This window comes from Lactuca sativa, chromosome 2, assembly GCF_002870075.4.
Source record: "Lactuca sativa cultivar Salinas chromosome 2, Lsat_Salinas_v11, whole genome shotgun sequence".
In the NCBI taxonomy this organism is placed as follows: Eukaryota; Viridiplantae; Streptophyta; class Magnoliopsida; order Asterales; family Asteraceae; genus Lactuca; species Lactuca sativa.
In genome coordinates, this window is record NC_056624.2 from 107009303 (window position 1) to 107030831 (window position 21529).

The 21529-nt window shown below is 31.8% G+C and overlaps 2 protein-coding genes across 4 annotated transcripts; one reads left to right on the forward strand and one right to left on the reverse strand.

The window, feature by feature from the left end:
* Positions 1 to 11693: 11693 nt before the first annotated feature.
* On the forward strand, positions 11694 to 18907 carry LOC111880051 (DEAD-box ATP-dependent RNA helicase 13). The gene is made up of 15 exons (XM_023876463.3): positions 11694 to 11976; positions 12497 to 12787; positions 12888 to 13066; positions 13141 to 13335; positions 13412 to 13588; positions 14889 to 15262; positions 15754 to 15934; positions 16023 to 16145; positions 17054 to 17170; positions 17255 to 17359; positions 17470 to 17610; positions 17681 to 17746; positions 18225 to 18386; positions 18499 to 18580; positions 18665 to 18907. Exons 1-15 carry the CDS (start codon positions 11814 to 11816, stop codon positions 18718 to 18720), a joined length of 2412 nt encoding a protein of 803 aa, XP_023732231.1. The 5' UTR covers positions 11694 to 11813; the 3' UTR covers positions 18721 to 18907.
* A 189-nt stretch (positions 18908 to 19096) lies between these two features.
* LOC111880052 (uncharacterized) lies at positions 19097 to 20218 on the reverse strand. 3 transcript variants are annotated; one of them, XM_023876466.3, is made up of 2 exons: positions 19802 to 20218; positions 19097 to 19685 (listed from the first exon to the last, which is right to left on the reverse strand). In XM_023876466.3, exons 1-2 carry the CDS (start codon positions 20082 to 20084, stop codon positions 19156 to 19158), a joined length of 813 nt encoding a protein of 270 aa, XP_023732234.1. In that variant the 5' UTR covers positions 20085 to 20218; the 3' UTR covers positions 19097 to 19155. The 3 variants fall into 3 exon arrangements, with proteins under 3 accessions (XP_023732234.1, XP_023732232.1, XP_023732235.1); XM_023876464.3 differs by having other exon boundaries at positions 19097 to 19680; positions 19785 to 20217; XM_023876467.3 differs by having other exon boundaries at positions 19097 to 19680; positions 19802 to 19933.
* Between the last annotated feature and the right edge of the window lie 1311 nt (positions 20219 to 21529).

Genomic DNA, 21529 nt, shown 5'->3' on the forward strand with positions numbered 1-21529 from the left:
CCCGATAGTAGCATGGTCCTTTTGGGTTGCCTTCACCATAGCAACTTGACTGGATGAATTATGGAGAAAGAGGTTAATTGTGATTTATTAATATATTATAAGAATAATATATTAATTGAGAAATCATATTATTTGATTAGTATTGATCAAAAATTAATTTAGAATTAATTTGGTGATCAAAATAGACTGATTAAATTAAGGGGACTGATATTGTAATTATAAGATAATTGCAAGGTTGGGCTTATGGATCCTTAAGGAAGGGATGGACGAATTCTATGAGGAAGTCCACATAGATTTCGTCCATAGGGGCTTTCTGGAAGGATCTTGTGGGCTACTTGAAGGTTAAGCAATTAGATTAGGGTTTTACCTGAAACCCTAGTAGCTTAGCTACATAAAGAACTCTTGGGACTCCTAAAATCGGCCACTAGAACCCTAGAAGGAATACCAGTTGATTTTGAGCCTCCTAAACCTAGAAGGAATCCTAAAATACCAGTTGATTTTGAGCCTCCTAAACCTCTCTCATATTCTTCCAACTTGCTTTTGGTGTTTGTGACTCACTAGAGGTGCAACAATTGGGCCACTAAGCTCTTGAAGGTCAACATCTAGTTGCTACAAGTCCAAGGTATTCATCTAACTTTGTTTTGTCTTATGAATTTCGAAAATCACATACTAGTTAGGGTTTATGCTTTGGATAATTTGAATTGTATGTATAACTTGAGAAAACCTAGATCCAAAACATTAGAGTTGCATGTACACCATAAGAATGTTGTAGTGCTCAAAACCCATCAATAATAATAAAGATGTTATTAAATTTGATATAATAATTCGTATGCTAAATTGATATAATATATTGATTATTTTGAATTATATGATAATATATACATATATTATAACTACATAATCTCAATCGTTTGAATGACTTCTACCCGCAAATTTACTTATGAATAAAATTAAATATAATATATGGTTTAATGTTATTTATAATTGTTGTTATTGTTAATTAATTTTTTAAAATTTATTTGTTTAACATTTTTATTTCTATCATTATAATTATTTAAAACACCAAACATTGTTTTTCGATTTTAAAGGTAACAATATAATCATCTATATAGAGTTATTTTTAACTATTGTTATTGTAAGTTATTTTAAGCTACTTATTTGAAAACTTTTAATGATTATAAAAATATTTTTAGGAAATATTTTAGTTAAATTGAGATTACAATTTAGTTTTTGCATTTAGCACTACAATTTATCACTTTTAACAATTCACAAAATATTCTTTGAGTTTCTTTAGTGGCATGAAATTTATATTTAAGTTGACACTGTAATGTTATATTTAAATTAACAGTTTAAGTATTATGCCCAAACTGTTCAAAAGTTATAGCTTTAAACTGATAATGGTTTACATACAACAACATATTAAATTTAATATGTTAAAAGTTAAAGACATAACTTTATAAATAAAAGTAAATATATTATTTTAATATTGAAATTTAGTTTATTTATGATTACACTTTAGGTTTGATATTTATTTAATCTTATTAACTAACTTATAATCATTATTAGAAACACTCTACAATTTATCACTTTTAATTATTTACAAAATATTCTTTGGATTGTTTAATTTCGACTAAAATTTATATTTAAGTTGACCTTGTAATGTAATATTTAAATTAATAATTTAAGTATTTTATACAAATTGTTCAAAAGTTGTAGCTTTAAAATGATAATGGTTTACATCCAACAATATATTAAAACTAATAAATTAAGTATAATGTGTTAAAAGTTACAAAACATAACTTTATAAGTAGAAGTAAAGATATTTTCTAATATTTATATATGATTACACTTTAGGTTTGATATTTATTTAACCTTATTAACCAACTTATAATCATTATTAGAAAGAAATTGAAAAATCATGGGAGTTTCAAATGAATGTGGTCAAAGGAAAAATGAATGGGAGTTTCAAATGAATGTGGTGAAAGGAAAAATATATGTTTTTTAAAATATGTTTTAAATATACTAGGCGAATGCCCGCGCGTTGCGCAGAAACACCTAAATAGTTGAAGTATTTACAAATATACGTTTTTTTTTAAAATATAACAATAACATTGTTGTTAAATTTGATATAATAATTTGTATACTAAATTGATATAATATATTGATTATTTTGAATTATATGATAATATATACATCTATTATAACTGCATAATCTCAATCGTTTGAATGACTTTTACCCACGAGTTACACATGAATAAAATTAAATATAATATATGGTTTAATGTTATTTATTCTTGTTGTTGTTAATTAATTTTTTAAAATTTATTTGCTTAATGTTTTAATTTCTATCACTATAATTATTTAAATCAAATATTGTTTTTTTGATTTTAAAGGTAACAATATAATCATTTATATAGAGTTATTTTTAACTATTGTGATTGCAAGTTATTTTAAGCTACTTATTTGAAAACTTTTAACGATTATAAAAATATCTTTAGGAAATATTTTAGTTAAATTGAAATTAAATTTAGTTTTTGCATTTACCAGTTTTAACTATTTACTAAATATTATTTGGTTTTTTTAAGTGGAACTGAAATTTATATTTAAATTGACACTGTAATGTTATATTTAAATCAACAATTTAAGTATTTTGTCCAAACTGTTCAAAAGTTGTAGCTTTAAACTGATAATGGTTTACATACAACAACATTTTAAATCTAATAAATTAAGTATAATATGTTAAAAGTTAGTGACATAATTTTATAAATAGAAGTAAATATATTATTTTAATATTGAAATTTAGTTTATTTATGATTATACTTTAGCTTTAATATTTATTCAATATTATTAACCACAACTTAAAATTCTGCACCAAAAAAACATAACTATATCTAGTATATGATATGCAAATAGTCAACTTCAATGTTCCTAAAAACTAAAAAACATAACTTAAAATTCTGCACAAAAAAAGCTCTGTTTAGGGCTGTGTAACTCGGCAAAATCTTAAACAATTAAAATATTTTTTGATCCAAAACCTAGCAAAGACAGAGAACTACAATTTGAAAAAAAATTGCACCATTTCGAGCTTGTATGAAGATTTTATAGTGGTTCAAATATGGGGCAAATTTTCTAAAACATGTTGAAATACTAACCAACAATCACAACGATAATTGTTTAGGGTTGTATAACTTAGCAAAATCTTAACCAATTAAACTATTTTTTGATCATAAAACGTAGGCAAGACAGAGAACTACAATCTGGAAAAAAATTTACCTCATTCCAAGCTCATATAAAAATTTTATAAGGGTTCAAAGTTGTGATAAAAAATATATAAAAAACTGAAATAGTAAAAAAATTGCTTTTGTACATATAAATAAAGCACAAACCAATAATTTTTTTTGCAATGGATGAACACATATTACCATCTACATTAGATACAAAGATGATCAAACAATAAATCAAAAAAATTATCATCTTCTTCAAAATAAATGGATCAAACCATAAGCACATAAATCAAACTAAACTTCACAAACACTAATGAGTTAGAACAAATGAGCGATTTAATCCATTATATGAAAAAATACCTTAATTGAAGAATTGTCGGGTTGCCAAGAATCGACTGGTAGAAAAATAGCTAGCACCAAAATCAATCTTGAAATTGATTTTCAATTTAAGTGCACCAAAATCACGATTACGATTAAGTAAGGTGTAAGGCATAATCATGCACACAATAAAATCAAATGTAGTCCAGTCCAAAATCATACTTGAAATTCAAGAATTTGATTGTCGAGTAGTCCAAAAGCAAACTTGAAATCGAAGACATCAATCCAAAATTAAAGTTGAAATCGAAGTGAAAAAAAGATGTTGAATGTAGAATTCAGGGATCGAACTGCGGAAAGCGGGCTTTGATTTCCATGTCTTATTTCTTTTTTTTTTTTTAAATATTTCTCTGAGGCCTTCGCGTTTCAATTCCCCTATTTTCTTTATAAATAATAGAGAAATTTAATAAATTAAACGAATGGTCCCTATGTGTGACATCCCCTAATTTCACGGCCAGAAAAGACCGATTTAATTTATGTTTTTTAAAATAAAATCATAGAAATCTTTTTAAAAGATGTTGCGGAATTGGTCCCCAAAATAATACATGATAAAAGTTTATCAAAATCATTCCTTAAGAAATGTATAGTTTTATTTCATATCAAAACCTCGGGATGTCATGTTCCGATACAGATCAAAAGCATAAACAAGACATTATAAGCCTTTCAACAGTTATTTACAACTACTGACATATAATAAAAAATCTCTCATCATCTTCCGACTATGCTCGGGGTCCACTACCTGTAATCATAAAAAACTGAGTGGGTTAGGCTTGGGAGCCTGGTGAGCATATAGGGTTTTCAACCCACAATAATAATATACTTATTAAGTTCACCAATCAACAATAACCCTGATTACCCATTCCCGTTGTCCTCACTTTACGTCCCTAAACACCTATCACAAGGGATCTAGCCTAAGGATTATCATCGGGATGGACACTACTGCTAAGGGGTTTCCTCAGCCATACATGTCCTAAAGGCAACCATGAGGGGGATGGAGTACGCCAATGAACATTTAAGTCATCAACACCTACAAGTTGCGAACCTGCTAGTGTTCCACTGGACTGTCTAGAAAGGTCCGTGGTCATCATCTATACTCCGCTAGATGACAACAACAACAACAACAACAACAACATCGAGGCCTCTCACCATTTTAACACACGTCGGCTATTTCATCTACCCATGTTCTACCCAACATATTTTGTAGATAAAATACATATACAGTTTAAAACTTGTATAAAACATTTATTCAACAGTCACCTCAAATAAACACTTAATATAATTACACATAGCACGTATTTTATAGAAAATACTTCATATATAGGTGTAAGATGAAAGTGACTACACTCACATGTTTTGGTGAAAATCGGGCAACAATTCGTTTCCTAAAACGATCGTTTTTAATAAAACCAGAAGTTTTATTGAGAAACCGGGCTCTGCAAAAGTCGGGCTTCGAAACCGAAAAGATAAATTTTTTGGGCTTCATGGCGTATTTCGGGGCTTATAATTGATACCGGGGATTCGGGGGATGATAATATGAAAGAAATATGGAGAAAGGGGCTAAAAATGACAAGTTTTCAAAATACCCTCGGGAGGTCTCGCACCCCTATTTATAGGGGCGAGGCTTCTGATCCAACGGCCAGAAAGAGGACACGCGTCACAGATCCGAAGGCTCGCAGGGAGGGCTCGCACGTGGGCTGCGCATGGCTCGCACCTGCAAGGGGCTCGTTGTCGCCTCTCGATTGGACCGTGGTCTAGTCTGAGGCTTCCGATGTGGCTCCTTCTGCGAGGCTCGGACACGAGGAATGGAACACGCGTCGGACCTCTAGCGGACCACTTCGGATAAGGCCACGTGCTCGGATCACTCAGCAGGACACGTGGCGCGTTTTGAGCGAGGGTAACGTTGCAGCTCTTGACTATGCATGCGTAGCTAAAATTATGCGAGCTCCGTTTTTGACGTTCTTTATATGCACGCGTAGCTAAAATTATGCTCTACAACTTCCCTTTAGACTTCGTCGGCTAATTTTGAATTTAATTTTTTTATTATTATTTTTAACAGACTGGGACATGAAATCCGTTAAAAATTCATAACTTCTTCATCCCACGTCCATTTTCGTTAGACTTTTTACCGTTGTGCTACTAATGACGAGACCTTCAACTCTCGTTTAGGTTGTGTCGGATAAAAATCACTCGATCTAAAATTCAAGTTTTTAGTTGTTTACTGCTAGGCTGAAACTTCGAAAAATCATAACTTCCTCATACGAAGTCAGATTTGGGCATTCTTTTTATCGAACTTCTCGGTTTAACGAATACTACAACTTTCGTTTAGATCACTAAGGCTAAAAAATAGTTTATCAAAAACTCATTTTTTACGACATTCAGCACCGTGCCGGTTTTGTCACGAAACTTCGACAAGTCATAACTTCTTTGTTATAACTCAAATTTTGGTATTCTTTATATCTCCGAAATCCTTGTTTCGACCACTACAACTTTATGTAAAGATATCGGGCTTATCTCACATTTTAATTTTGACGCTTATTTTTATTCTTAATTAATTAAACCCTAATAATTAAGCATAAACCACATAATTCACATAATATTCACATAATTCCTTTTCATTTCTTCAAAATGAGTTACAAAGGTTAACCTAGACTATCACCTCAATATAAATGCCTAGGCTAGAAACACGAGTGTTACACTATGGCTTGGGGTAATTTGCGCACTTGGTCCATAACTTATTTTTTTAACTAGGAAAGTTCATACTGCTTGTTTTTGTTATACGCTTGGTTATTGTCTTACCTAAAAAGACTATTATTTAAATAGAGAAAAATTGTAGGGTATGTAAGGTAATGTGATGGGGGTGAAGTTGGGGGGTGTGTTTATTTAAATAAATTAAAAAAATCAATGGCAAAATAATTTTTTTAGGTAACACAGGGACCAAACGCGTAATAAAAACAAACAATAAGGACCTTTCGAGTTAAAAAAATAAATTAGAAACCAAACATACAAATTACCTTAAACAATATGAACAATTCATGTGGTTTACTCATGATGGAAATGGAATTGAATTTTTTTCTCTTTTTCTCTTCATTCTAATACAAAACACATGATGGAAATGGAACTGAATTTTTTCTCTTTTTCTCTTCATTCTAATACAAAACAAATAGGGTAATAGTGTAACGCCTGTAGATCAGGGCTAGTCAATTTAGAGACGATAGGCGTCAAAAAATGAATTTTTGATGAAAGATTATTTAGAATGAATAATCTTAACTAAGTTATAGTATATGTTACAAGGTTTTCGTGCATATAAAGAACGCCGAAATCCGAGTTATAACGAAGAAGTTATGACCTGTCGAAGTTTCGCGACAGAACCAGCACGACACAGCGCGACGTAAAAAGTGAATTTATGTTAGAGCGATATTTAGCCTTAGTGATCTAAACGAAAGTTGTAGAGTTCATTAAACCGTGAGCGTGCATAAAAAGAACGTCCAAATCTGACTTCGTATGAGGAAATTATGATTTTTCTAAGTTTCAGCTCAGCAATATGCAGCCCGAATACTCGATTTGAGATCGAGCGGTTTTTAGCCGAAACAATCTAAATGAGATCGAAGATCTCGTCAATTGTAGTGAAACGATAAAAATATAGGCGAAAACGGACGTCGGATGAAGAAGCTATGAATTTATAACGGATTTTTCCAGTCCCGGCCTACTAAAAATAATATAATAAAAATAAGGTTAAAATTAGCCAACGGAGTCTAAACAAAAGTTGTAGAGCATAGTCTCACCTACGCGTGGATATAAAGAACGTCGAAAACGGATCTCGTATGCGAAAGTTACACAATTTAGAAGTTCGACGAGTCAAATTACGCCCAACGTAATTTGAGTACGCCCCGCGTACTCAGTTGGATGCAACTTGTCTAACCAATACTCGAGTGCCACCAGTCGACGCACACAATGACGTCAAAGTACGCCCTGCGTAATTTGAGATTACGCCCCGCGTAATCCCATACCCTCAGCCTATAAATAGAACTCGAAATCAGCCATTTTCTCTTGTTCAAACTCTTTCTTCTCTCTAGTTTTTGCCTCGTTTTTGCGTGCCGTCTATACCCCGAAGCCCCAGTAATATTTCCGAGCCCCGAAGCAAGATCCGAAGCCCCGAGGATCCTGAAGAGCGTTATTCCCGAGCCGAAGCGCTGCCCGCAAGGAGCCGGTTTTTGTGAAGATCTTCCAGATCTACGGAGAAACACTACTTCTGCAAGCCGTAGTGCTGCCCGATTATCTTCTGATCAAGTGAGTGTATAGTCACTTTCATCTTACACATAAATATGAAGTATTTGATAAAATACGTTTTATGTGTGTGTGTGTGTATATATATATATATATATATATATATATATATATATATATATTGTTGTTTATATGCGTGAGTGTATAGTCACTTTCATCTTACACATAAATATGAAGTATTTGATAAAATACATGTTATGTGTGTGTGTATATATATATATATATATATATATATATATATATATATATATATATATATATATATATATTGTTGTTGTTTATATGCGTGAGTGTATAGTCATTTTCATCTTACACATAAATATGAAGTATTTTATAAAATACGTGTTATGTGTATATTTATATATATTGTTGTTTATATACGTGAGTGTATAGTCACTTTCATCTTACACATAAATATGAAGTATTTTATAAAATACGTGTTATGTGTATATTTATATATATATTGTTGTTTATATGCGTGAGTGTATAGTCACTTTCATCTTACACATAAATATGAAGTATTTTATAAAATACGTGTTATATGTATATTTATATATATTGTTGTTTATATGCGTGAGTGTATAGTCACTTTCATCTTACACATAAATATAAAGTATTTTATAAAATACGTGCTATGTGTTATATATTAATTATCTATTTGAGATGGATTTGGAATTGATGTTTTTATACGGGTGTTAAATGATTTAAATTGTGTTTGTATTTATATCTACAAAAATGTTGGGTAGAACATGGGTAGATGGAATAGTTGGTGACGATGCGACTTCGTGCCTATTTGATAAACCTTGGTGACGATGTGACTTCGTGCCTTTTGGTGTAAACCCAGGTGATTATGAGACGTAGTGCCTATTGTGTAAACCCTGGTGACTATGAGACGTAGTGCCAATTTCATGAACCCTGGTGACTATGAGACGTAGTGCCAATTGTATGAACCCTGGTGACTATGCGACGTAGTGCCTGTTGTATAAACCGTGGTAGCAAATGGACTATGTGCCAGTTCCTTAGGTAAACCCTTAGGAATGAATGAAGAAAGTATAATCGATTCTTAGGGTAAAACCTTAATAAATAAAGAAGATAATGGGGATGGGTATTTGGGTTGATTGTTGATAATTGAATATAATAAATGTATTATTGTGGGTTGAAAACCCTATATGCTCACCAGGCTCCCAAGCCTGACCCACTCAGTTTTCTTTGTATCACAGGTATCAATACGAAGGCATAATTCACTGAGAGAATAAAGGAGATGTAAATCATTAGTGTAAATAATTGTAAGTTCTGTTTATGCTTATGTGTCTGTATCGGAACATGACATCCCGAGATTTTGTTATATAATGAAAATACTTTTTTTTAAGAAATGCTTTAATAAATTCTTATCATATTTTTTTTATTTTGGGGACAAATTCCGCAACAATTTTCTTTAAATGATTACTCTGATTTTAAAAACAAAGCATAAACAAATCGGTCTTTTCTGGCGATGAAATTGGGGATGTCACAAATAGAAACAATTTTGTTTCCCTAAACCAAACATCCCACACAATTGGATTCCAATTTCTATTGTAATTCTACCAAATACCCCTAAGGCTAAGGGGAGTGGGCCTCGCTAAGGAGGTCGCCACCGGTCGTCAAGGGTGCTAAACACCGCCCCTTGGCTTGCGCCAAGGGGGTCGCCAGCAATAGGTCGCCAACACCATAACGAGAAGAGAGAGAAAAAGATCTGGTGGTTGTTGGCCTGTAGATGTCGTAATCTCCCTCTACAATCACTCTCTAGAACCCCCTTTCTCTCATCCATGGTGTCTCTCTCCTTCTCCAAACTAGATTTCATAGTTTTTCTTTTTCGATAAATACCCAATAAACTTTCTTTTACATATCGAATCTCAATATGTTTTCTTGTTAATTAGTTGTCTTATATGTTTCAGATATGCTCAATAAGATGCTGCTGGAATCGAATTTGACAGTAATATCCTTATTGATTAGTCATTTTCATTTGGAATCATGCTAACTTGAAGCACCTGATTATATAATTGAGTCTTTGATAAGTGATAACATTATTATACTATGTGATTTGGTTTACAAAGTTCTGAAGAAGAATCAATTTTGAGGAAACTGTTATATGATGTTATATTGCAAACTAATTCCTCAATTTACATCAACTTATTCGCCAAATCTTGCTTACCAGGTTCTCTCATCAAGATGGTGTATTTCTCCACTAAAAGAGAACAACCTGTTGGGTTAATTCAGAAACAGGGACGGTTTTGGTCCGATGGGTATTTTGGGAAAACTTTCCAAATTTAAGGTTTGGAGTTAGTTTAGGTTTCTAGTTAGTTTAGTATAAACAGGGTATGGTTGTGTGACATTTTTAATTAAGCTTTTACAGTCTTTGTTGAATAAGATAGTTGGAGCCAAAGTAGTTTTCCCAGATTTCTTCTACACAACTAACATTTGTCTCATAAATGAATCAAGTGAATTGATCCCTGTTGAAGTGTTAAAGTCCTACTGTTGTTTCTTTGCCTTGTTTGTGTGGCGTATTCATAGAATCAAGTTACTTGATTCACACCCTGTTTTGCCCTGTTCACTTCTTCCTTCTTGTTATGTTCTATTTTTCTTACAATAAGGTTGCATCAGGTGGTATCATCAGGTGATATCTAACACAACCTACAAATAAAACATAGAGAAATGGATGTATTCTTAATGGAAGACTTTACTTTTTAAAATTTGAAACAAGCAAAATCAATGAATGTTTGGATTTTATATTATATTAAATGTTTGTGGTTTAAAAAAATAAATTTGTTTAATATTCATACATAAAAAATGTTTGTTTATTAAAATAAAGTAATTTAATTAAATTAGAAAAAGAAAATAAAAAATAAAGTGTTCGGAGTGTTACCACTTCTTACCAAATGCTAACCTTAGGTGTTAAATAGAAAAAAATAAGATGGCAACCAAAAAACTGATGTGCTAAACTGCTGGAAATGTTACCACTCCCTTAGCCTAAAATTGAATTCCAATTTATGACAAATTGTAATTCTTTGATAGATTCCAGTTAATCTACTCTAATAAATGAAATGTTTTTTTTTTGCCACTTGTCATCTTTTCATGTATTTTGTCATATGACATTTTGTGGTAATATTAAATTAAATTATATCTACATGTTATTTTATGGTTTTTTCTTTATATTTTATTAAATTTCATATATGGTATTAAATGGATACTAATTTTAATAATACACTTTCTAAATTTAAAATTCCTTATGTTTTAATGTCATTAAATTATGAACAAAATTAACGGGTGTTTTTGGTAAATATAGTCTCTACATCTCTCTTCTTATATTCTTATTTCTTCTCTCAATCATGATTTCTATACAAAAATCTATTATATTACTATATTATTATATTATTTCATTTATTAAAAAACTTACGGTTAAAAATTAATTTGGAATGTGATATAGAAGAACTTTTGATTTAATCCTATTTTATTTTTCGAATATATAGATTATCTCACTGAAATATAATAAATATTGTTATAATATATTATATTTAACATTTTATTAATTTATTTTTTTAACTTTTGTTATGTTGTAAACGAATCCAACCGGAACCGATTATAACTTGATATTTTTTTAAATCAATTCGTGGATTATTGCCTACTCCATACATATTCTAAAAACCAATCTGCGTTCAAAGTACGGACAAATTAGTAAGAAAAACAACTTTAGTGTCCGAAGTTAAATAAATTTATATTACCTGACAAATTGATAAAAGAAAAATAACTTGAACTTGTACGTGAGGCTATGTGGTTTGCACTTTATTGATTGGTAGGCTAAATTGCTTCACCAAGGAAGTGCATGAAGTAAGAACAGCGCCACAACCCCTTAGCAAAGCATCACCGCCGTTTTACGCTAAAACCCTACCGGCGATGGCCTCTCAACCACCAAAGAAGAAACAGAGAAAGAGGAATATAGTAAGACAGAGCGCGGGACAACTAGAACGATTCGACTCACTCCCATGGACCTCATCACTTCCCGATACCGACGACGATCCGTTCTCTGCACTCGCCGGATTGAATGACTTCGAAGGAGGTTCGTATTTGCTCTAGCATCAGCTCATTCTATTGATTTTTGGAAATGATAACTTGTTTTGCTGATATTTTAGGGTTTATAGGTTTTTAGCTCACTAGCTATTCACTTTCTTCTTCTTCATAAAAGACAAGAAGTAATTGAAATTAAAGAATAGGAGAGTTTGGAAATACTTGCTACAATCAATCCAGTTTCTTTTCTCTACGAAAAATATAACTTCTGTTGATATATATGCTTCATTGTTCGAAGGCTCAAAACCAAATGTTACAAATTTACAATATCTGAATGTATTGTAGAAAGCAAAGAGAACGCAAGTAATGAAAATTAAAGTGTTCCTAGGTTATTGTCTTTCATCAATTTAAGTATCCATTAGATGCTCTTTCTGTTACTTTCTTTTGTCTAGTTTACATCCTTCCTATATCAAGACAGATTTGTAGATAATGTTTATATTGTATCATGAAAAAATGGATCCATAAGCTGTCTCATTAGTATCTTAGTTGACTATTCAGCTTTGTTGCTGCAGGTGTTTTGTCTCTTGAAGAGATTGATGAATCAGAGTATGGATTGGAGCTTCCAAAAGGATTTCAAAAAGGAGGGAAGAAACCAGAAAAACTGACAAAAAGGAAGAGGGAAGAAAGTAACAGTGATGAAGTTGTTAAGGAGGAGGTTAAAAATGATGAGACTGTAGAGGAGGTTATTGATGGGGAGACTGAAAAGGAGGTTGGAAAGACGAAGAAGAAGCAGAAGAAAAAGAAAAAGAAGAAGACTAAAAAGCCCAAGGAATCCATGGACACTGAAGAAGAAACAGCTACTGGTTAGTGTTACTTTAGTTTCAAATCAACAAGTACTATACCATGTTTTAAGCTCTATAAATTACTGTATTGACAAACTTCCTTCAAAAATTATTTCAACAGTTGCAGAAACCAATGATCAAGTTGATAAAGAAGAAGATCAAGTTGATGACTCTGAATATCATGCATGGTATGAGCTTAGGCTTCATCCATTGCTTATGAAATCAATATCCAGGCTCAAGTTCATAGAACCAACACCTATACAGAAAGCTTGTATACCTGCAGGTGCTCATCAAGGAAAGGTCTGTTTAGTAATTTGACAAGTTTTCATGCTACCGTTTTATGTGGTTCATCTTTTAACATTTTCCTTTGTCAGGATGTGATTGGTGCTGCAGAGACAGGGTCTGGTAAAACACTGGCATTTGGATTACCGATTTTACAACGCCTTCTTGAAGAAAGAGATAAATTAGAGAGACAGGTGGAAGAAAAAGGAGAGGCGGATGAAAAAGTTGTTTCAAAAGGTCTTTTAAGAGCACTTATTATTACTCCCACTAGGGAGCTTGCACTTCAGGTACCCTAAACCCTAAACCCTAAACCCTAAACCCTAAACACGAAACCCTAAACATTAATGTTTATTCCTCTCTTAGGTCACTGAGCATTTGAAGCAAGTGGCAAAAGGGACAGATGTTAGGGTTGTTCCCATTGTTGGTGGAATGTCAACAGAAAAGCAAGAAAGACTTTTGAAAACAAGACCTGAGATTGTTGTTGGAACTCCAGGGAGGCTATGGGAACTAATGTCAGGTGGAGAAATTCATCTTGTTGAGGTGAGTTGGAAATTTTTTTGATGTCTAATATATAAAAACTCAAACTAGGGTTAAATGCAAGAAATAGCAACATATCTTTATTTATTTGTTTATTGTAGCATTCTACTTTCGTTTTTCCCTATTGTAAGTTGCAACATTATACTTTGAAAAAGTATGCAGTTATATTAATGTCATCCAAATACAATATATATTTTCCAAATGGTATAATTCGGTAGAATTTTTAAAGTACAGTGTCTTGATAGAAAATAAAATAAAAAATTACAATGCTATAATTGCCTAGAATTTTCAAATCAGAATGCCTTAATAAGAATAAATTGAAAGTACAATGTTGTAATAGAAAGAAATGAAAAAATAGGATGCTGTAGTAAACAAATAAATAAAAGTATGTTGCTATTTCTTGCATTTATCCCTCCCTATTACAACATTGTACTTTGAAAAAACTACCCAACTATAGCAATGCCATCCAAATACAAAACATATTCAATGCTATAATTTGGTGGATTTTTTAAGGGTTAATCTAAAAAAAACCTTATATATATATATATATATATATATATATATATATATATATATATATATATATATATATATTTTCAGATTAAACCTCAAATTTATTTTTTCCCTGAAAAAGAGCTTGCATTTTTTCATTTTTTTTTGATCTGGCCCTTTAGTCATTTTTTCCCGGTTTTATGCAGAAAAGTCCCATTATTTTGGGAATCTTTTTGATAAAACCCTAAATGTTTTTTTTAACAGAAAAGTCCCATTACTTTGGGAAAATCATATAATCTGTCATTTTCTATTAAAATAAAAAAAGGGACTTTTTTGTTAATTTGGGCAAACTATTAAATAATCGGGACTTTTCTGTTCAAAAATAAAAATTTAGGACTTTATCAAATTTTTTCCCAAAATAATGGAACTTTTCTGCATAAAACCCTTTTTTTTCCAAAAAAAATTGTAAAATGCGAGGGTTTTTTCGCAAAAAACTAAAAAAGTCAGAGGGTTTATTTGGAAGCATTTAGAAGGTCGAGGTTTTTTTTTCAGAAAAAAATACAAAGTTGAGGGCTTTTTCCGAAAAAACGAAAAAAATACAAGGTCTTAAAAATAAATTCAAGGTTTAATCCAGAAAAAACACAATTTTTTGAGATTAACCCATTTTCCAAAGTACAACATCTTATTAAGAAACAAATTTATAACTACAATGCTATAATTGGCTAGATTCTTCAAAGCACAAATAAAAACTGAAAGTAAGTACAATGCTATTATTAGTTATAATAATATTAAGTGTTGATGATTTTTGCAGTTACATTCACTGTCATTCTTTGTGCTGGATGAGGCAGACAGAATGATAGATAATGGTCATTTTCATGAGCTGCAGTCAATTATTGACATGCTTCCCATGATTCGTGAAGGACATCAAGAAGATTCTGAAAACTGTGTCACAGCTTCAGGCTTTCAAAAAAAGAAAAGACAGACTTTTGTGTTTTCAGCAACCATTGCCTTATCTTCTGATTTTAGGAAGAAACTTAAACGTGGATCTGTGAAAACAAAATCAGATGGTGAATTGAACTCAATTGAAGCCTTATCTGAACGTGCAGGGATGCGTTCTAATGCTGCTGTTATTGATCTCACAAATGCTTCAATTATGGCAAATAATCTTGAGGAGTCCTTCATTGAGTATGATAATACCCCTTCCCCTTTTATTCATCTGTTTGCTTTTTTTTTTTTAATAGAGTAAATTACACGAATGGTCCCTATGGTTTGGGATAATTTGCACGCTTGGTCCCTAACTTATTTTTTTAACTCGGAAAGTCCCTACTGTTTGTTTTTATTATGCACCCGGTCCCTACTGTTTGTTTTTCTTACGCCCTTGGTCCCTGTTTTACCTAAAAAACTATTATTTAAATAGAAAAAATGGTGGGGTATGTAAGGTAAGGTGAGGGGGTGAGTTTGGGGGTGTGTTCATTTAAATAAATTAAAAAAATCAAGGGCGAAATAGTCTTTTTAGGTAAGACAGGGACCAAGCGCGTAACAAAAACAAACAGTATGAACCTTCCGAGTTAAAAAAATAAGTTAGGGACCAAATGCGTAAATTACCCTAAACCATAGGGACTATTCGTGTAATTTACTCTTTTTAATATTGAATTTGATTAAACATCAATTTACAGGTGTCCAGAAGAAGATAAAGATGCATGTTTGTATTATATTTTATCTGTTCATGGACAAGGGCGTACTATCGTCTTTTGTACATCAATTGCAGCCCTTCGTCACATCTCTTCCCTTATGCGCATTCTTAATGTCAATGTTTTGACCCTTCATGCACAGATGCAGCAGCGTGCTAGACTCAAGGTTATTATTTGTTAAACATAATTATTTTGATATGTAAAAAAAAATTATATAAATCATAATTGTTGGTGAAATTGAAATTGAAATGCAGGCGATTGATCGTTTTCGTGCAAATGATCATGGAATACTTGTGGCTACTGATGTTGCAGCTAGAGGTCTTGATATTCCTGGTGTTAGGACTGTTGTTCATTATCAACTTCCTCATTCTGCAGAAGTAAGTTGTTTGTTTGTTTTTATCTGTTATATTATTTATTGAATTTTCTATCTTCTATGTATAAGTATATAATAAATAAGTAACTTTTCGGATTCTGTGTTCCCAATCACAACTATCTAACTTTTGGGATTGGTGGCAATGGAAACTGGAAAACTGTAAAAAACTAAAAATCACATTTTTAATTTACATACCATTTGGAAAACAGAAAATTTTCATTTTCTTAAAAACCGAATCAACCAAACCAAACGCAGGCTTAATGTTACTCTGTCATATTTAATATTTCTTTGAGTAAATTACACGAATGGTCCCTATGGTTTGGGGTAATTTACGCGCTTGGTCCCTAACTTATTGTTTTAACTCGGAAGGTCCCTACTGTTTGTTTTTATTATGCGCTTGGTCCCTGCTGTTTGTTTTTGTTACGTGTTTGGTCCTTGTCTTACCCAAAAAAACTATTATTTAAATAGGGAAAAATGGTGGGGTAGGTAAGATAAGGTGAGAGGTGGGGTTGGGGGTGTGTTTATTTAAATAAATTAAAAAATCAAGGGCAAAATAGTATTTTTAGGTAAGACAGGGACCAAACGCGTAACAAAAACAAACAGTAGGGACCTTCCGAGTTAAAAAAATAAGTTAGGGACCAAACGCGCAAATTACCCTAAACAATAGGGACCATTCGTGTAATTTACTCTATTTCTTTAGTTTTGTAATATATAATAACAAAAAGCAGTCAAGAGGTTTACATATAACAACACAAGTAATTGGAGTGCAATGGAAACCGGAAAAACCTTAATTAATTAATGAAAAATTGCAATGTAATATAATTTTTTTATAGAAGTTTTGTTTAGATTATTTTTTAGTTTTTAAAAATAACCAAAAACAGAATTTTTATAATGAATATGTGAAATTTTCAGGTTTATGTTCATAGAAGTGGTAGAACAGCTAGAGCTTCTGCGGATGGGTGTAGCATTGCGCTAATTTCACCAAAAGAATCATCAAAGTTTTCTTCTTTGTGCAAATCATTTTCAAAGGTTAGTTTTTTATGCTATAAATAATACTTGTGTTTTTTAGTTTTTTTAAAAAAAAACTCATTCTGGTTTGGTTTACATTTTCAGGAAAGTTTCCAGCAATTCCCTATAGACTCTTCATACATGCCTGAGGTAATAAAGCGCCTATCTCTTGCACGCCAAATAGACAGGGTTTTGCGAAAGGAATCACAGGTAAAAGTAAATTTAAATTTCATTTCTTTACTTTACTTACATGATATCAACTTACTTACAGTTTATTTTTTTACTTGCCTATAAAATATAAATTACTTTACTTGTTGTAGGATAAGGCTGATAAGACCTGGTTTCAACGAAATGCTGAATCAATTGAACTGATTGTAGAAGAAAATGACAGCGAGGATGAAAGAGCAAACACTATTAGAAAAACCAAAGCAAATTCTGCAAAACTAAAAAACCTTCAACAGGTTTGGTTTTCTCATTCTCGTTTAACCATAAATTATTTTCTTCATGCTGATTTTGACTATTTTCATGCAGGAGCTCAAGTCACTGCTTTCTCGTCCATTGCAACCCAAGTCATTCTCAAGTCGATATTTGGCAGGGGTAATTCATCATTACATTTTATATATATATATATATATATATATATATATATATATATATATATATATATATATATATATATATATATATATATATATATATATATATATATATATATATATATATTTTCCCTTTTTGAGGATCATTGCAGATTTGTAATCTGTTTTTTTCCTATTTACTGTTTGCCTGTTTGAATAAACTACTTTTTAGATAAAATATTGTGTTTCGGATTAAACCTCAATGCTTTCTTATCAGAACATTATACTCTGAAAAATCTGTTATTTGGATGACATTTCTAGAATAGGGTAGATTTTCAAAGAACAATGATGCAATATGAAGAAATGAAAGTATGACACTATAATAAGACTAAATCAATGAAAGCACATTGTAATGATAAAAATAAACTTTTTCTTTCATGACTTGTTTTCAAGAATATTAAAAAAAAAATGAACCTCCTTTGAGTGTTTCTCTTTTGCAGGCTGGTATTTCACCACTTCTTCAACAGCAATTTGAAGAATTAGCAAAACAGAAACTTGCTGAAAAAGAAAACCCGAGAAATAATAATAACAAGAGGAAAATGGTTGTTATTGGTCATGATTGTGTCGAACCACTCCAAGCACTCAGAAGCAGTGGCCATGAGGTAATTTTATTCCCATTTTGCCCTTTTTCCTTTAGGCCCCATTCATTACACTTGATCTCTCGTTTGTGCAAAAGACGTGAATACCCTTCTAATCCTGGATTTATGTTTTCAGGTTTCCATGGATCTTAAAGGGGCAGGGGAAAAGCGAAGAAGCTTAGACAACCTAAGAAGAAAGAGGAAAGAAGATAAAAAACGTAAAATCCATCTTCCAAAAAAATAAAAATAAATAAATAAATCGTTTTTTATTTTGTTAATGATATTGAATTTTTTTTATTCAGGGTTGCATGATCAAAAGAGAAAACAAAGGAAAAAGCTTAAATCTGGAGGCGATTAGAACCTTAATTAGCAAAGCAATCATCAAATTTTGTTAAGACTTGAAGAGTACATTAATTTCATGCGATACTTTTCCTCCATGAAAGACTGAATTTTTGAGAGGCTGTGGTAATTTATATTTTATATGCACATTTGTTTTCTAAATACTGAAGAAAGAGAAATACAAGAAAAATATAAATTGTGAGGAACATAGCAATGTATTCTACTTTGATGTATTTTAATCCATAAAAACTTAAAAGTATTTGTTACATATTTCATTAACAGCGAAAAGATGTAACTATGTAAGAATGTTCCTACAATGGCAATGTAATTTTTTTTACCAAAAAAATAGCAACGTTCTTGCATTTTGCTGCAAAAATATAAATACATTGCTACTGTTTTATAAACAAATAAAATATTTTGCTCATTATTTGTATAAAAGATCATTGTAATCTTATTATAGCATTCTAGTCCATGAACCTAAAAATGGGAAGACTGCAATCAACAATCTAAAAAACAATGGCGTCGTGCTTCGTCTTTCTCTCCTGCTCAATTTACTCTTCAATGGCTTCCGCTTTCCATCTGTAAACGACCCACTTTTTCTATCCAGTTCTTCCCACCCACCAAAACTCGCCGATGAACCACCACTTTTGTTATCACTTGCGCCACCGTCTCCGGCCACCCATGTTTGATACCCGGGCGCCCTTTTTCTTTCCCCTCTGGGGTACTCTTCTTCATCCATGTCCACATAGCTTGCACCACCACGTCGCGGCGGCGGCGGCGGTTTCCTCTTACCCTCGCTCTTGCTCTTGCCTCGACGTCTGGTTTTATTCTTCGGTCTTCCCCAAACCGTTTGAAATAACATAGAAAGCGCCGATTGGCCGAGGGGAATAGCCATCGCCATAAGGAACGCTTTCGGACCTGACGTCAACAGTAGAGACGAGATTATCGCCGGAAGGAACCACCCAAATGATCGGAATACCTGCACTGGTTATAAATAACACTGTCAAATGTCAATGAAGTCCGATGGCGGATGCTATTACCTCCCATTTTTCAGGACTCAAAAGTAAATAAACATAAAATCACCTTAAAAATCCACACACCGTCAATGAAGTCTTCAAGGATGTCGAGCCACTGATTTGCATCATCGTCTTCAAAATCGTCATCGTCATCGTCGTCTCCGGAGTTAAAATCGAAGCTTTGTGTTCGGAATGTCTCTGCGTTCGAGTCCCAGCGGCGTGCCTTTGTGTGAATCCGGCGTGGGAAAGTGGGAGTGGGGTTTAATGGGAAGAAGGGTTGGGAGATGGCCGGAGCCGGCCATAGTTGCTGATTGCGAAGAGGCGGCGGCGTAGGGTGTATGTGTGTATAGAAGATTAAGAAAACCATTTGTTTGAAAGGTGGTGGACGGTGGATTTGAGCTTCAATTCATCTGATTTCCGATCGGAAACATTATCCACAAGGTAACGTCCACTCCGGATTCTTGATAAAGCAAGTGTTGCTGTTTTCATTTGGTTCACTACTTATCATGTCTAATTACATTTATGCCCTTGTGTGTTTCGAATCTCACCCCTTAATACTATTTTTTTTACATTATACGGGTAATTATAGTGTAAAAAATAATTGTACCGGTAGCTATAGTGTAAAAAATAGTGTCTTCCAACCCATTATATTAAACATTATTATATTATATTTAACATTAAAAAAATATTTTAGATATACTGTTCTTTATTAAACATTATATTTAGTATTAGACTATCCATATCGGTAAAAGACTTTCAATATTTGCAAGACTATTCAATATAAAAAATGGCCACACCTATCATATAAAGTTAATTATTATGGTGTATTATTTATTAAATAAATATAAATTATAAAATAATATATTATTATGTTACAAGTTGATAACATAGATGATCCACTTACCACTTGAAAGATTTTCAATATTTGCAAGACTAATACGTATGTAAGCATGCCATGTCATTTGAAAGTGGTTTGCAGTTTCATTTGCAAGACCGATGTAGATGTTCTTACACTAAAATCTAACTATATATATATATATATATATATATATATATATATATATATATATATATATATATATATATATATATATATACTAAATCCAAGACTATATATAATGTTAGGTATAATATAGGATTGAAACATTAATGACTTTTTTAGTGTAGGAGAAGACTAAAAGGAACCCAACCCAATCCTTCAAATCCATTTGCCCTGTCCATATTTCTCATGCCTTCAAAAATTCATTCCAAACCCATTTTACTTTTAACTTCTTTCCTTTTCATTCATTCAAACATAATTTTCTTTTAGGTACATAATCACAAACTAATTAAAATAACACAAAATTAATTTTAAAATAGTTAAAAACTAAATTTTAATTTTTAATTTTAAAATAATAACAAACTAATTAAAATAATACAAAATTAATTAATAAAAATATTAAAAACATATAAAACTAATTAAAGCATACAAAACTATTTTGGTACAAGTCTGTATGCATGATTTACAAGTAACAGAAGCTTGAGAGTAGAAAGAAAAAACAATGAAACCTACCATCATACACTCTAATGCTACCTTATGAGTCGTCAGATTCGTTGCCATAATGATATTGTTGGTCGTCTACTCCTTTAACATCAGAACTCCGTACGCCCTAGAGAATACACACTTTTGCAATATTTATGCATTTTTTAGAGGAAAATCTTCAGAAAAGTCCATTTTTGGGAAAAGTTACCCTTTAGTTCCAAATTTTTTTAACAAAAAAAAACTCAGGAAACCGGATAAATTGAACATTTCAGCCATTTTCATCTGGTGAC